This window comes from Colobus angolensis, unplaced genomic scaffold, assembly GCF_000951035.1.
Source record: "Colobus angolensis palliatus isolate OR3802 unplaced genomic scaffold, Cang.pa_1.0 Scaffold10, whole genome shotgun sequence".
NCBI classification, from domain to species: domain Eukaryota; kingdom Metazoa; phylum Chordata; class Mammalia; order Primates; family Cercopithecidae; genus Colobus; species Colobus angolensis.
The window spans coordinates 10,305,206-10,321,440 of record NW_012110919.1 but is presented as its reverse complement, the minus strand read 5'-3'; the positions used below and the strand labels follow the sequence as shown (position 1 = coordinate 10,321,440).

At 38.2% G+C, this 16,235-nt stretch overlaps 1 protein-coding gene across 9 annotated transcripts in view; it reads left to right on the top strand.

The window, feature by feature from the left end:
• Nucleotides 1-16,235, top strand: part of ANKS1B (ankyrin repeat and sterile alpha motif domain containing 1B) — a 1,301,363-nt gene that overhangs the window by 949,499 nt on the left and 335,629 nt on the right. For all 9 annotated transcript variants that reach the window (XM_011934483.1, XM_011934518.1, XM_011934476.1 and 6 more), the window contains one exon: nt 7,091-7,243. In XM_011934483.1, coding sequence (XP_011789873.1) covers nt 7,091-7,243 — 153 coding nt within the window. The remainder of the gene's footprint in view (nt 1-7,090; nt 7,244-16,235) is intronic.

Here is a 16,235-nt window from a genome sequence, read left to right as displayed (position 1 = left end):
TGTCTCTGTGTGTGTGTGTGTGTGTGTGTGTGTGTGTGTGTGTGTGTGTATGTATGTGTGTGTGTATGATGTGTATATATGTGTGTGTGTGTGTATATATATATAACTCCACATATATATAACAGATCCATAATATTTCAAATAAAGCTAAAAAGTTAAGAGAAAATAAAACCACAGAGGTCATGTAATCTTAAAAAAGTCTTCTAGATTTGTGGTTTTCAAACATTTCTTTTTAAAGCCAAGAAAACTTTTCTTCCTCTTACTTGTATAAAACACATAAAATCAGAGTTACTCTGGTTGAAGTCAATCAAGCAGTCTCAGAGCATGGGTTATTCAGCTGCCCCGTAGCTGACACCCCTGCAACCCCAGAACTCCACAGAGCACTGTCCTGTGGTTTCCCTGCCTGCTGGTCCACCTATCATGTTAACAGCATACTACTCTCTCTGAGGCCAAGTATTCTCTAGAAAACTGGAGGAAAGCCATTTGGGTGGAACAAGAACAAGGAAGGTGTTTGGTAAAATATATGTTAATATATCTCAATTTTCCCAAGACTAAAGCTTCACTACTATCTCGAATTTCTGTCTCAGCTTAGGTTTTTTCAGACTTTGGAATTCAACTAATTGAATCAAATTGCCTTTTTGCGAGCCTCTGTGATGAAAGCCTGCTGCCTGCTCACCACTCTGCCTCTCAGATTATAGAGTGAGCCTGACTTCCGTTCATGCTTAGCAGCACTGCTGGCCTGGCAGGCCCATGGAGCTGTCACTTTCTAGCCCTGTCTTGCCAGATGTTCCCGCTGGAAAAAGAGTTTCATCATTGCTAATTTGAGAATGCAGTCGCGGTGCTCCCTGTGGGTGCTGCTGAAGATACATGAAAGAAATGTGAATGCCATCTGACCTTTAGTCTACATGTCCTATCATATACATATATATGAATTTTAGTTTTGTCTTTGGGCTTATTTTTTCTTTCCTGGGTAAATAGGATACTAATTTAAAATTAATTTACAAATCAAGGAATTGTAAAATTTAGGAATTATAAAGCAGCTTTGAGATCCTTGGTCCAACACCTTCATTTTAGAGCTGACACCACTGAAGCTTAGAGAGGTAAAGTGACTTGTCCATGGCTACACGGCTAATAGAATCAAGTCTGCTGTGCTATGGAAACAAAGTCCATTGCATTCTGTAACACAATATCCTATCTGGAATTGGTTCTTGATATATGGAGGTTTTAAATAGTTATGAATGTTATTGTTAGGCAGAAAAAGATAACCTTAGTTTTTGTAATGTGGAGTACAAAATACAAATCTCTCCCACAAATGGATACCAAGCCACTGAAATGAATTTGTCATTTTGTCTTCAGGTGCTCATTAAGTCACTTAATTTAACAAACATTTAGCATATGCCTGCCATGTGTGAGATGCTCTGCTGGATGCTTTAGGGACTTCAAAAATGATTAACACCTCATTTCTTCACCAAGGGGTAGGCAGTCCAATGAAGAAGACAGATACTTGCTTCTCTATTATTGAAAGCAGACTTTAATAATACTATAATAGAACTCTATGGAAAATACTACAGAAATCTAGCAAAAGATATGATTTTGGGGGAGAATAATGGTAACATTAGAGAAAGATTCACACAGGAGGTAATGTTTAAACAGGACCTTTTAAGGATAGATAGAATTTCATTAGGAGAAAAAGCAGAAACTGTATTCCTAGCAGAGGGAATGGCATGAGCAAAGGTGTGGAGGTATATTACATATACAGTGGATTATGCCCCCAAAATCAAACTCATACAACAAATAATTACTTAGTTTAGTTTAGGGTTAATAAAGATGCAGCATATAGGGCAGGGGCAGTGGCTTGTGCCTGTAATCCCAACACTTTGGGAGGTTGAGGCGGGCAGATTGCTTGAGCTCAGGAGTTTGAGACCAGCCTGGGCAACACAGCGAACCCCTGATCTCAACTAAAAATACAAAAGAAAATTAACCAGGTGTAGTGGTACACACCTGTGGTCCCAGCTACTAGGGAGGCTGAGGTGGGAGGATTGCTTGAACCTAGGAGGCGGAGGCTGCAGTGAGCCAATATAGAACCACTGCATTCCAGCCTGGGTGCCTGGGTGACAGAGTGAGAATCTGTCAAAAAAAAAAAAAAAGATGCAGCATGTAGAGTTTCTGCATGACAATGAGGTAGCTTGGGAAGGATACTGATGTTTACTTACTCAGCATCCCTAATCTTTCTCAGTCTCATGAAGATGCATTTGCCAATAGATTCATAAATTAAAAGGTCTCAGTTATATTCCACAGACATAATGGATAAACACCAAGGGTTTTTAAACAAGGAGTGACTCTATTCAGTTTTTCCCTGTAATCAAAATTTCAGTAGTTCACAGCAACAACGACAAAAAATATTTTTTTCTTACTCACAGGTCTGCTGTGCTTCAGCTAACTTCAGCTGGACTTTCCTGAGCCCCATCGAGCTAGGGTAGATTCCAAGCTTTGGGTTAAATTTAGGTTTGCTCCACAAGTCTTCATCTTTCTCCTAGAACCAGGAGTTATGCAACTCCTCAGCACTTGCTATTCTTATTAGAGAGCATGTGAGCACTGAAAGATTAGTAGAACACAGGAGTACAGAGACCTCATCTCTAACCACTGCATTGACACTTCCACGCATTCTATTGGCCAGCATTGATGAGACTGGGAAGTAACTCCAGCCACAGTGAAACATAATGTTGATCCCTTGGCATAGGGCACAGGGGCATAATTCTAATACAGTAAGAGAACGAAGAATTGGAATAAACAGTTCAATCGACTTGAGTGACCTCATTAGATGTGTTTCTAAAAAATAGCTGTCAGCTGAAGGGGAGAGGGGTAAAGATGTTAGCAGATGCAAACTTCTTCTAAAACAAGATAAAGAAGGAAGGAAATAGGGGAAGTAGGAAGGAATGAGAGAGGAGAGCTTTGACTGAAAGCTGAAAAGACTAGCAGCCAATGGCAGAATATTATGCAATTTCAAAATAAGCATGGGTCCAATTTAGGGCAATGGGGAGAAAAGAGAACTAAGAGTTATTATTGAATAACTATTATATTCAAATCAATGTGCTAGGCAGTTTGTACTCCCTATTTCATATAATTTTCACAACAACACTTGGAGTAGATATTATTATGCTTATTCTAAAAAAGAGGAAACAGGCTCCAAGAGTAACTTGCCAAAGGTCACCCAACAAATACATAGCACTGCTGGGAATGTCGTATTCCAAAGTCCATTTTGGAAGAAGAGAAGTGAATTGAGAATCATCTTAGAAATCAAATTGACAGACCCTGTTGGCCTAATTAGATATGATAGTAAACAGAAAGAGGAAAGTAAGATAACTCCCAAGCTTCTGCTTGGGCAGTGGAGTAATAGCTGCCCATTAACTGAAATGGAAAAAAAAAAAAGAGGAAGAGAACCTGTTTTTGAACTGAAGGAGTTAAATTTGTTTTTGACTTATGTTGGTGACACCTATAGGACATTTATGTGAGATGTCCTACAAATGGTTAGAAATTTGCATCTCAGAGCTCATGAACAGAAGCCAGTCCTGAGGAAATCCCTCCAGAAGTAGGAGCAAAAGCATTACAAGCATGGGAAGTTATATTAGCAAAGATATGACTGTGTCATATCCAGGTCGTTTTCAGGGAATGCCTAGCTATTTAATGTACTGTTGAGACATACACGTGTCTAGTTACATTTATTGGGTACACAATAGCAGAGGAGTGGGAGATTAGGCTGATCTCCATTGGCCTTGAATGCTGGAATAGGACATTTGGAGTTTTCTCGAGAAGGAACCGCTACAGGTTTTTATACAAGGGTACATTTAAGGGTCTGGCTTTTAGGAAGACTAATGTAGTAGCAAGATACAAGCTGGACCAAAGGTGGGAGACGATGTAGAAGGCTATTGCTTTAGTTTTTGTAAGCACTAACGAGAACCTAAACAGGGTAATGGCAGTAGGAACGGAAATAAAGGAACAGATGGGATCATTGCTTTGGAAAAAATTATTGTGCAGCACAGTAACTATTCTGCATATCATTAAATATGTGTCAAGTTAATTTTGTAACTGCATTTGGCTCTAATGGTTTCCTCTCTTCAGGTATGCAGAACCTTTGTAATTTATTGGTCATCTGTTCACATATTTTAATTAAGAGTTATAATCTCCATGAGGGAGAGACTATGACTGTTTTGTTCTCTACTATTTCCACGACATTCATCAGAATAGGTATTGATTAAATATGTATTGAATGAGTGGGTGGATGAATACTGCCCTGCACACCTCAGCATACCCATTTCCAAGGTCTCTTCAGTTGTGCTCTCTACCCTTCCCTTGTCTTTCATCTTCCCACCAAATATTTCCCTCCCTCTCACCTCTTTAAGATTGGTCTGGGAGAACTTGCCTTACAGGAGTAAACAGACCACTGAGCAGCCTGCGTTCAGTGCAATCCTGATGTGATGGTTGTTGTTTTATTTTTTTTATTTTCCAATTATTCAACCAAACTCAACTGACCCTCCCTTTACTATTTATAAATATCATCTCAGACATAGCCAATAACTTTCCAACCATGTAAAATGTTGAAAACTCAGTTCCAATTTATTTGAAACCTCCAGTTTTATTTTCTTAACCACCTTCCCCCTCCCCCAAGTTTAGACTTCCCCCAAAGGACTGGCACTTCTCTCTTTCGATTCTAAATTTTAGGGCATTGGGACAAGAAAGGGGGATTGGAGGGACAAGCAAACATCTTTATACTTACCTGTATTTTCTCTGCAGTCCTATTGTGGGTTCCCTGATTCTTTGGCTAACACTGACCATCAACACCCTCTGTGTGTCAGATGGCCACTAATTGCTTCCTCAAAAGAGTGTTGTGTAAGTGCTTGGGGATAACCTGTGGGAACCCCCATTGCACAGTTCTCTGGTATGAGACAACTGACTTTGACCCAAATCCAGTCATCAAGCCTCCCTAGGCTTGTCCCCAGTATCTGTTCCTGGGGTGGTCAGCTTTATGGATGGGCTAATGGCAAGACCTCCCTACTAAGCAGTTAACTTCAACCTTAGTGTTTCTCACTTTCTTCCCTTTTTTCTCTTTCTTTCTTATTTCATGTCACTGGGGCACTCAGGGAGATTCCTGGGGCCAGAGTGATGATTTAGGTTAACAGAGTTATTTCAACCACCTTTTAACAAAGCCTGGAGAATGTACCCAGCCCCAATATTTTTGTAATTCTCTATAGAATATGAAGGTACCAAATACCTATGAGCCTCCCTTTTGGGTCCTAGCCTCCAATTTTATATATACATAACATCCAGGTATTTGTGAATGCCACTAACTTTCATTCTGCAAATGCTGAGTTGTCATTTACATTTGTAGCTACCACATAATAAACACAGAGTTAAGTGTTACATGAACAAACATTTAATGAGCAGCTGAAATGGATCAGTCAATGTAAAAGTGAAGTACAAAAGTCTGACCAAGTTCAGACTCTAATGTAAATAATAAGTTGCACTCTAACTTTAAAATAGAGAACATTTAGACCAAGAGCAGTGGCTCAGGCCTGTAATCCCAGCACTTCGGGAGGAAGCCAAGGCAGGTGAATCACTTGAGGTCAGGAGTTCAAGACCAGCCTGGCCAACATGGTGAAATTCTGTCTCTTAGTAGAGACAAATACAAAAATTAGCCAGGCATGGTGACACTCACCTGTAGTTCCAGCTACTCAGGACGCTGAGGCATGAGAATTGCTTGAACCCAGGAAGTGGAGGTTGCAGTGAGCTGAGATCACACCACTGCACTCCAGCCTGGGCAACAGAGCAAGACTCCATCTCAAAAAATAAAATAAAACAGAGATCATTTAAACTTTGAAATGGAAACTAGAATGGGGAGTGGAATAACAGGAAAAGAGAAAAAGTAACTTTAAAATGAAGGAGTAGGGAGAATCTCAAAAATGAGAACCGTGCACAGTGACAGAAAGCTTACCGTGTTTAAGATTAAAATCTGAGTCCCCGATGCCCAGACTAATCTTTTCTCTGCTCGCAAATCAGAATCATATAGATTTCCATTAATATTTATCTCTTTGAATCGAAGGAAGAGGAAAATCTATGTTGCGTTTTGCCCCGCATTGCTGTTTCCATCATGAATTTTACCGAAGGCCCCCATCAGGTTGATGAGGTGCCAGCTCCCCTTAATAACTGAAGTATTAGATATACGGCGTAGCATGCAAAGCAGCCCAAGTTTTAGAAGTGAGTCACTTCGAAAACCAAGAACCACAAATTCAGCTACAATTTCAAATAAAAGCTAACGGACCAGAATAATCCATACAAAATTTTAAACCCAGAAGTTCCTCTTGCTTAAATTACTTTCACACTCCAATTTAAACTCAGAAACATTATGTTGCTGTCACATTTCTTTGTTCTCCTAAAGTATTTTTTAAAAATCTGTATATAGCTGACAAAAAATAGATGCCTGTCTGCCAGCAAGTTCTCTATTCACGTCTAACATACTGTAGAGTCGATGCAGAACACATGGTCTTAAAATACCCAAAAGCCTCCTCTCCTTTACTGGTTCACCACAGCAGTATGTTTCTCCAGCATGTTTGCACTACCTCCAATACATGTCTTGCATAAGCACGAATTCCCTTTGAATGTTTAAGTCATGCAGTATTTTCACATGCTTTGATGCTGTGCATATGAGAATTATCATCTACATGTTGAAAGTGCACTTCCTGGTGCCTTCACGTCAAATTTAATACCATTCAACTGACATCATTTTTAATTCCACCCAACAGAATGCCAATAATGTCTGTGACAGAAGTTTGACATGTTTAGCTCTTCCAAATATAGAGTTAATCTAGCAGCTAAATTGGAAATTTCTGGGTGTATTTTGAAAAGTAATTCAGCATGAAAATTATTAATGATTTAGAATTGTGAAAACACATCAGAAAGTGTTTTCTTTTTCCTTATTTCCATCTCCAGAAAGATCTGTTCTTCGTGTCAAATAAATTTTCAAGGGGAAATCTGCATTCCGTTGTTGGGACACAAAGTATACAGTTTAATCCGAATGTAATTTTCTTCATTACAGATGAGACCCATTGGGCATGATGGCTACCATCCCACCTCTGTAGCTGAGTGGCTGGATTCCATTGAACTGGGCGACTACACCAAAGCCTTTCTAATTAATGGCTACACATCGATGGACCTGTTGAAAAAAATCTGGGAGGTTGAACTTATTAATGTAAGTTGGTCTCTTAGTGACACCTTAACTATTCAACCCTTGATAAATGAAATTTTATTTTTCTTTTTTTATAACGGTTTGGATATCCAATGGGGATTTATAGATACACCTTCTGGTTTAAATATCAATCTCCCTCAAGCTCCAGAGTCACTGTCTTTTGAAGTTTTAATGTGGGGGAACTAAGAGGTAAAGAGAGAACTCTCAGGGTATTTTGCATTATCCAAGAAAATCTTCCAAGCCTTTTTGTGTTTTCCTTTTTAGGAAATTTTTTCAGTTATAGGGTATAGATATGATAATAAATAGGTTCCTATTCTGATCTTTGCTCATATTCACTGTTAAAGATTTAAATTATCATTTTTTTAGTTTTCTATCTCTATTATGTTTCCTTGTCTATTTCTTAATCACATATACAAATCCCACGCTCCAAGAGACTGCTTTTATTCTTACTAAACAGGCTGCTGTATTATCAAAATTTTATTTTCTGAAGCTAGTGTCTAATCTTATGTTGTCTCTGTTTTATTCATACACTTAGCGTAGATTTCATATAAAAACTGGCCAACAGATGTTGCCATATAGTCAAGCCCAAAGAGATCAACTAAATCTGCATAAATAGTTTTGATACTTTTCTCGTTGCATTTTTACTTTTGTAATTTTCTAGTGTAAATGAAGGAATTACATGAAAATATAAAATGGTCATGCATTTGAATTATATTTGGCATAGCACACTTTTTTTTTAACAGTGACAATGAGAAATCACTTAATTTTTTAAAAATAGTTTTAGTTTTATAGTAAATGATTGAATAAAACCAGCATTCATGAACTAAGAGATAAAATAAATACGTTTCTGCTGGTTCAAAAGTGCTCCTTTCTACTTTTATGTCACTTTCTTGCCAAAAGTCCAGGTTCTACACGTTACATGTCACTGCTTATTTTAAATGATGGCTACTATTAGTAACTAATTATTCCTTCCTTTTAAAAGTCTTTCTGAAAAAAGAATGTCTTTTCTAGAACCTCGTATTGAAATTGTTCTTGAATCTAAAAGTCACATTAAATAGACAAATTAATGTGATTCTATGGCCATAAGTAACTCTTTCTTAACTTTTTGCTGCTTATGCCCTCACAAAAGCTATCATTATTTCAGAAAACACTCATTGTCTAACATAAAGCCTTTGGTTAGTTTCATTCAGTCTGTATGAAACTAACTGTATGGAACTAACTGAAACTGTATTGCTTTTTGGATGCATCAGGCTAAGATTTCAATTCTCTGTCAAGAACTTGATGCTCGTCACATGGTTACTCATAGATATTTGTTAAAGGGGTGCCTTCCATACATCAACCAAACAAGCTTCCAACTTAAGTTGCATCCCAGTTAATGAGTTAACGGCATAGCTTGAAAAATATCCCTATGTAACATTTTCTGAATCACACTGCTACCCATTGAATAATTAATATTTATAACAGGTAGCACATGAATCACTCACCTAGCTAGCATTAGCAATAATCTCCCATTGTAAAGAGTGGATTTCAACAGGACTCGATTGTATGTTTTCATTGAAGTAAGGATCACTTACAATGTGAGGCTCTATGTCTCTCAAAATCCAAAGCCCTGAACTAGTGTTTAAGATGTAAGCTTGGGCACTCACTTTCCCCAGTGCTGGGGATACCTGTGGTCTAGAGATCCTTGTTTAGTGACTGCAGCCAGATCTTGTAGACAGCTGCAGTGACTATGGGGATGATGGCCCCTGGCTTTACTGCCAGAGTTTAGGGACTGATCCAACACCACCCATGAGGCCAGTCAGCCTTGAGCTGAGACAGAAAATTGGTCTTTTCCACCCATGTTGGCTCTTAACAGTTTTCTGGCTTCAATACAGGGAGAAGTGCCTGTCACCAGCATTGTGTCAAAATTTGAAAACATAGTCACTGTCTCTTAGACCTTGAGGCCAAAATCCTCTGGCCTGGAGCATGCCATCTGTGTCTACCACTAACTCTGTATATTTTCCTAAAAGTAAGCTGATTGAATTTAATTTTCCATGTGACAACTGTATGGGCAAGTTCACACTCTTGATGGTGAGGATTTGCATGTCATTTAACTCAGCAGATTAATTTTGCCCATGTTAATTATGGACAAAAGTTGATCTGAACCTTCAGACTTGGAAATCAGAAAACAAAATTTGTATGCCCAGTAGAACTGCGTAGTTCATGTGATGGTTTTGGGTTACTGGGTTTTAAAATAAGAAAAAGGCAAAATGTGTGCATGCCTTTCGGCTCACAAAGATTTTGAATGATCTCAAATTCAAGACTTTTGTTTATCCCAGCTAATGAGAGAGATACCCAAATATGAAGTAGTCTCATATAATATATGGGCTGAATAATCCTATACTAAGAACGCATAATTTGTTGTTTTCTGGCCTAAAAGGGAATGTACAGTCACCTTGATTTAGAGCAAAGCCTTTTAGGGAAGTTCACATCCTGAATCATTGTAATGAGTCGCTAGTTTTAAGGGAACCAGATTGCTCCAGTAACTGTTGTTCTATGTTAAGTGAAAAGAGAAGAGCAAGTGTAGCCTGCGTTTGATACAAAGGTCGGCTGGTGGAGGGGAAGAGAATGGAGGATGAGGAGATAGCCTGCTGATATGATTACGGATAACTTTTTTAAATACCTTTGGGTAGAACTAAATAAGATTGCTAAGGTAGCAATATCCACATGTGTCCCATGAAAATTATTTCACATGCCCCATGAAAATAATCTGGCATTATTTTTCCAACAGTAAATTGATTAGAAAATCATTCACTTCTTGCCTAATAGCTTTGGAAACTATATTTACATGACTGTTTAATTTAGGACTGTCAGGTTTTATTCTTTCAATGTTGTGGATTTAATTTGCAGCTTTCCCAGGAAAGCTAACCACTTGGAGATGTGCTAAGAAATTTTCAAAGGAAACTTTCTAATTTTTCATTAATTCTTGAGTAATGTGACTTTATTTGCTTTAAATGCAGTCGAGCTATCATCCTATGAATATCAGATTTAGACTTGCTTTGATGTTTTTATTTCATGATCAGCATTATAAAGTCACACTTCTATCTACCCCACTCCCATTGCTAAAGTTGCAGTAACTTTATTTCCTAATTTTTTTTTTGCATTCTGTGAGAGTGTGTGTGTGTGTGTGTGTGTGTGTGTGTGTGTGTGTACATATTGAATAAAGGTAAATGGTAGCTTATGCTCATAACCAAGAAGAATAATTACTAAATTCACAAATTGCAGGGGAGGAATAGGGAGGATGATATTCTAATTCCATTTTCAAACCAATTATTTTAAGTAAAAGGTTATACTTTCACCACGGGACATAATAAATGAGAAATATTCATATTTCCACACCAGGGAGGCTACATCAGTCAACACTTCAAATATTAACAACTTTAATCAAAGGCAAAGGCTTCAACTAAATGACTGGATGTGAGTATTCAAGTGTAGGCAAACTTTATAAATTATCTGTGGATTTAAGCATTGCATTTATACGTATGTACAGTACAGCTGGCTCCCCACAATCCTTCAGGACAGCTAGATACCACCCCTGAACTTTAGACTTTTCCAGGCATATATCAGGTAAAGCTTCTGGACTCTACCAACTCTACCCCCTGCATCCAAATTGCAAGCTGTTCCAGGGAGTCTCTTGAAGCTTCTCTCAGCCAGCCCAAGTTTGGGGAAAAGCACCCTGACATATGTCCTCATATAGGATGGACAGTCTCCCAAATAAATACATACTTAACATTAATTTCCAGTCCTTTCATATATGTTCTGGAGGGTGGTGATGGTCTAGGTCTGACATTATTATTTCTACTACCTTTCAGCATCTTTTGCATGTCCACACTTTCTATACTACTCCCAACTTCCGAGCTTTGACCTAAACTAAATAGAATTATACTACAATAAAATGCATTTAATCACTAAAATGTCATTGGAAATAATATAGCTTTTATTTTGCATGTAAAGTAATTTACATTCTTGCAGTGCCTCCAGGTCAATATTACAGAACAAGCATTATTAAAGTATTGATATCAGAAGTAGTAAAACACACACAATAAACAAGGCATTTTGGCCTGAAGAGACAGTTTTGAATGCTCCACAACAAATGAACTTCAGAAAGCACTTAAACTCTCTGTTATAGCCATTTATGATCTATCTCTGTGCAGAAAAGAAAATTGTGTTCTAATTACCCAGAAATTGCTACCTTAAAAATTTTTATTTTAGTGGACATCTGTTCATTCACCCGTCTCGTGATTAAAATTAAAACATTCCAAATTTCCTCTGAAGAAGCCACCTCCATCTCTTCCCTATTCCATGCCTGAACATATGGCCTGGATCTTCAGAGCCAAGTTCAGTATTCCAGTCTCTGCCTCCACCTCTATGGGCTACAAAGTATTCTTCATCAGGACCAGCTACCAGTGTAAAATGAAAATATAGGGCCCCTTGTTCAAAAATTTTAAAAAACTTTTAGCCAGTAAAATCAAAACATTAAAGCTAGCACAAGGCCCTTCTATTTGCAGGACCTTGTGTAACCCGCACAGGTCACATACCCTTGAAGCCAACCAAGCTCTTCATTCCTTTGTGTAGACCCATATTTCCATCTGGTGTCATTTTCTTTCTACCTGAAGGACTGTCTTTGACATTATTCTGTAGTGCGAGGCTGCTAGCAATAAATTTTCACAACTTTTGTATATCTGAAAAATACTTCATTTTGCCTTCATTTATGAAGCATAGTTTTGCTGGGTATAGAATTCTAAGGTAACAGTACTTTAAAGATATTGGTCCACCAGCCTCTCTTCTGCATTGTTTATAACAAGAAACCTGCTGCCATTTTGTTGTTCCTCTGTACATAATGGGTCAGTTTTTTCCCCCCGGCTGCACTTAAGGTGTTGTCTTTTTCACTGGTTTACAGCAATTTGATTATTACATACATTAGTATCATTTTCTTCATGTTTTCTATGTGTGAAGTTTTTTGAGCTTCTTAAATATGAGGCTTATCATTGTCATCAAGTTTGGAAATTTTTTAGTCATTATCTCTTAATTTTTTTTTTCTTTTTTGAGACAGAGGCTTATTCTGTCACCCAGGCTAGAGTACAGTGGCACAATCTCAGCTCACTGCAACCTCCACCTCCCAGGTTCAAGCAATTCTCCTGCCTCAGCCTCTCAAGTAGCTGGGACCGCAGGTGCATACCACCATACCTGGCTAATTTTGTATTTTTAGTGGAGACAGGGTTTTACCACGTTGGCCAGGCTGGTCTTGAACTTCTGACCTCAAATGACCCCCCTACCTTTGCCTCCCAAAGTGCTGGGATTGCAGTTGTAAGCCACCATGTCCAGCATCAAAATATTTTCTATTACTCACCTTCTTATTTCTCCTTTCATTTGGAAACCCCAAATACATCAGTATTAAGTCACTTAAAGTTGGACTGCAGTTCACCAATGTCCTATTCATTTTTTTCAGTCTTTTTTCTCTCTGTGATCCGTTTGGATAGTTTCTATTGCTATGTCTTTAAGTTCACTAATCTTTTCTTCTTGGAATAGCTAATCTGTCACTGTTACTATGCAGTGTATTTTTCATCTCAGAGATTGTAGTTTTCATCTTCACAAGTTAGACTTGGGTCTTTCTTGTATTTTCTGTCTATATTAAACATGCTCAGTCTTTCCTCCAACTTGTGGAACATATGGAATACATTTACAATTATTGGTTTAATATCTTTGTCTCCTAATTATAACACCTGTGTCAGCTTAGGTTTAGGTTTTGTTGATTTTTCTCTTTACTGTTTTTTGCATATCTGGTAATTTTTATTACATGCCAGACATTATGAATTTTACCTTGTTGGATGCTGGATTTTTTTTTATTCCTACAAATATTTTCGGGTATTGATCTGGAATACAGGGAAGTTCTTTGAATAGTCTTTGATCTTTTAGGTCTTGTTTTTATAAAAGGTTCATTAGGCAAGGCCAGAGTATTGTTTAGTCTATTGACAATACTTCCCCACCACTAGGGCAATACCGTTCTGAGTACTCGACCAATGCCCTTTGAATTTCAGGGCTTCCCAGTTTGAATTGTTTGCAAATCTCAGTGTTACCAGTCCAGTTTGAGCTTTAAGGACTATTTCTACTCATCTTTTTAGCTGGTTTTTCATTTGATTTTATACCATTTCCTCACATGCATGTACTGATCAAAACTCTCTCCTCTGTAATACTCTACCTGGCACACTCTAGCCACCCTAGTATCCCTGGATTCTCTGATTCATCTTTTCTATTTAAGGAGTCTTGCAGACTCCTTCTGAATTCGTCCTCCCTGCTCCATGGCCTAGAAATTCTCTCAGGGGCAATTGCAGGGCTCATTTTGTTTGTCTGTCTCTCAGGGATCACTGTTCTTCAATGCCTCAGGTCCATTGCCTTGAAAACCATTGTTTAATATATTCATCTGGACTTCTAGTTGTTTCCATTGGAATGATAAATCTAGCCCCCATTATTCTACCTTGGCCAGAAGCAAAAGTTCATGCTACTTATGTTAATTCCTGTAGTTGAGGGCCCCATATCTAAACAATTGAATTGAAATCTTTGGTGTTGGCACCTGGGTATCAGGAGGTCTTAAAAGCTCCTCAAGTGATTTTCATGTGCAGCCTGTTTTGCAAACTACTGCAACCAGTGGTTAGAGGGAGTCACTAAAGGATTTTAATAAGGGGAACGACTTGATCAGAAACAGTGGATAGGGACTAGCAGCTGACACACTTAAGAAAGAAGAGGTGGCTGTGAGGGAAGAAGGAGCTGACTCAGTCAGTTCTGCTACACAGCTATTTCTAGCCGTGAATGTATTAGGTGGGGCAGAAAAAAATTAATTTTTTTAAAAACCCACGTGCCTCCATAGAACCTGAGGGTATCACTGAATTAGAAGTTCATAAATATAGTCAATTTTTATAATTATAACTCATGTATCAAGAATAGAGTAGATTACAGTCAGTTTTCAAAGGAGACAAGGGCAAATATAATACATTTCAGAAATGCTTTCCAGCAGTGGCTAAAGCTGCTTCCGTTTGACCCTTAAAAGGCTAAGCTTCCATTATTTGAAAATTTTACTTACTGTTTATAAAGCAAAGAGTAGGACATACAGTGTGTGTGTCAGGGTTTCAAATGTGCCCTCTTTTCTTTCATCTTTAGCTCGGAATCAGGTCACTTGACTTTGAATCTTACATCCGCCCCTCGGTATGTTGACCTTAAAAAAAGTCACTTACCCCCTCTGGGACTCAGTTTCTCATTTGTAAATAGAGGATAATAAATATCTGCCCTGCTGGTTTCATGGGTTTCCTGTGAGACTCAAAATCAAATAAGAGCTTTTTATGATCCATCCCTTTCTCTTCTCCTCCTATGTTATTTTTCTTTTGCCCCTCTGTTTTTCTTACTGACTTCCCCAGATCCCTTCCCCAGAGTTAGACTGGGAGCTGGTCTCTTGGAGCCTACTTTCACAGCTTAGTTGCCATCTGCTTCTCCCAGCCAGAACTTACCCTGGGAGCATAGATAGCCCTGCTTGATGTGCTAACTCTAGTTCCAGGATTTACCGCTCAGATGCTATCCTCCCTCATTCCCATCACCAACCCCTTTCACCTGCCCTGAACTCTCAGCTTCCCAGTATGCCCAGGACATATCATTTTTCCCTACCAGCCTTGTCCAAACCCTCATGGCTTACTCCTGCTCAAAGTCTTTCCACCCTGGATTTGGTGAATGGGAGGGGGAGAGACTCTCTCAGCTTTGTGTAACAACTTTCAAGGTGAAGCTGAACATTTCCCCTCCATTTTATTCTAATTGTGCTCAGGTACAGAATTGCTGGTGTCTTCTTTCTCCAGCTGCATGAGCATTGACCCTCAATCCTCAGTATCAACCCTCAGCCTCCCAGACCTCATTGTGCTTGAAGCAGAGGACCTTCGAACAGAGCAGAGTAGTGCTTCAGCGGTTAGGGATAGCTTCATTCTCAATTTATCACCTGTAAATCTAAACTCTCCTAGAATCTGTTCCAGAGCTTTATATATTATAATGAAATCAGTTATCTTTTTTCCCTGTATTTCGCCCAGTTACCTTTTTTCCTGTATCTTGCTAATTTTGCATGAAGATTTTTGTTCTTTAAAGAAGTCTTTTCTTGAGATATTTAGGGCACAGCCTGTTGCTAAAAAAAAAAAAAAAATTTAAAAATCCAGCTATAGTTCTGTTAAAGTATGGTAAACTGCCTCTGTGCTTCTAAGAGCTTTGAGAGGGGAAATATTCTAGTAGATTATTATATAGTATAGAAAATATAAAAGCAAAAGTACTCCATATTCGCAAATACATACGTGAAATGCAAATAAACAATGTTCATGCCACTGTGGTGGAGAAATACTTTTGGTCTTAAGAGAAGATCTCAGATAATATTGAAAAGATAAACCTCTGCTGTCTTAGGTGAAAGGAAAGCCGGATAGGTTTTTTTACCTAGAGAAAAACTATTGAGAATTTTGAAAACTAACGTACACAGTGCCATGGCAGAGATTGATAATAAAGATTCAAAGTAAATTACAATGGTTCACACTATCATTAGGTAGGTGTATAAGATTCATATAAGCCATCATGGTGTATAAGCCATTACGGAAATAATTAGATGCTAGAGAAGAGAAGTAATAATGAGTTAGGTGATTTTATAGCTTAAAATTTATATCTGTTCTAAAGATGTTTTAGAGTGGCTTAGAGTTTTAGTTTAGCTATTTTAGTAAAGAAATGTATTATGCTAAATTGGAAATCAGTGGCCTGAAATCTTTTTGAACTTAAGGAAAGAGCTATTACCTTGAACCTCAGAAAGCACACAAATTCTTTGCTTACAAACCTTATGCCTGGCACCCTGCTGCCATCTGGTGGCAGCATACCTAAAGTGCAGGGCAGTTACTGAACCATAAAGCAATTTCTTAAATGCAGAAACTAACTGCAAAACAGAACTTAT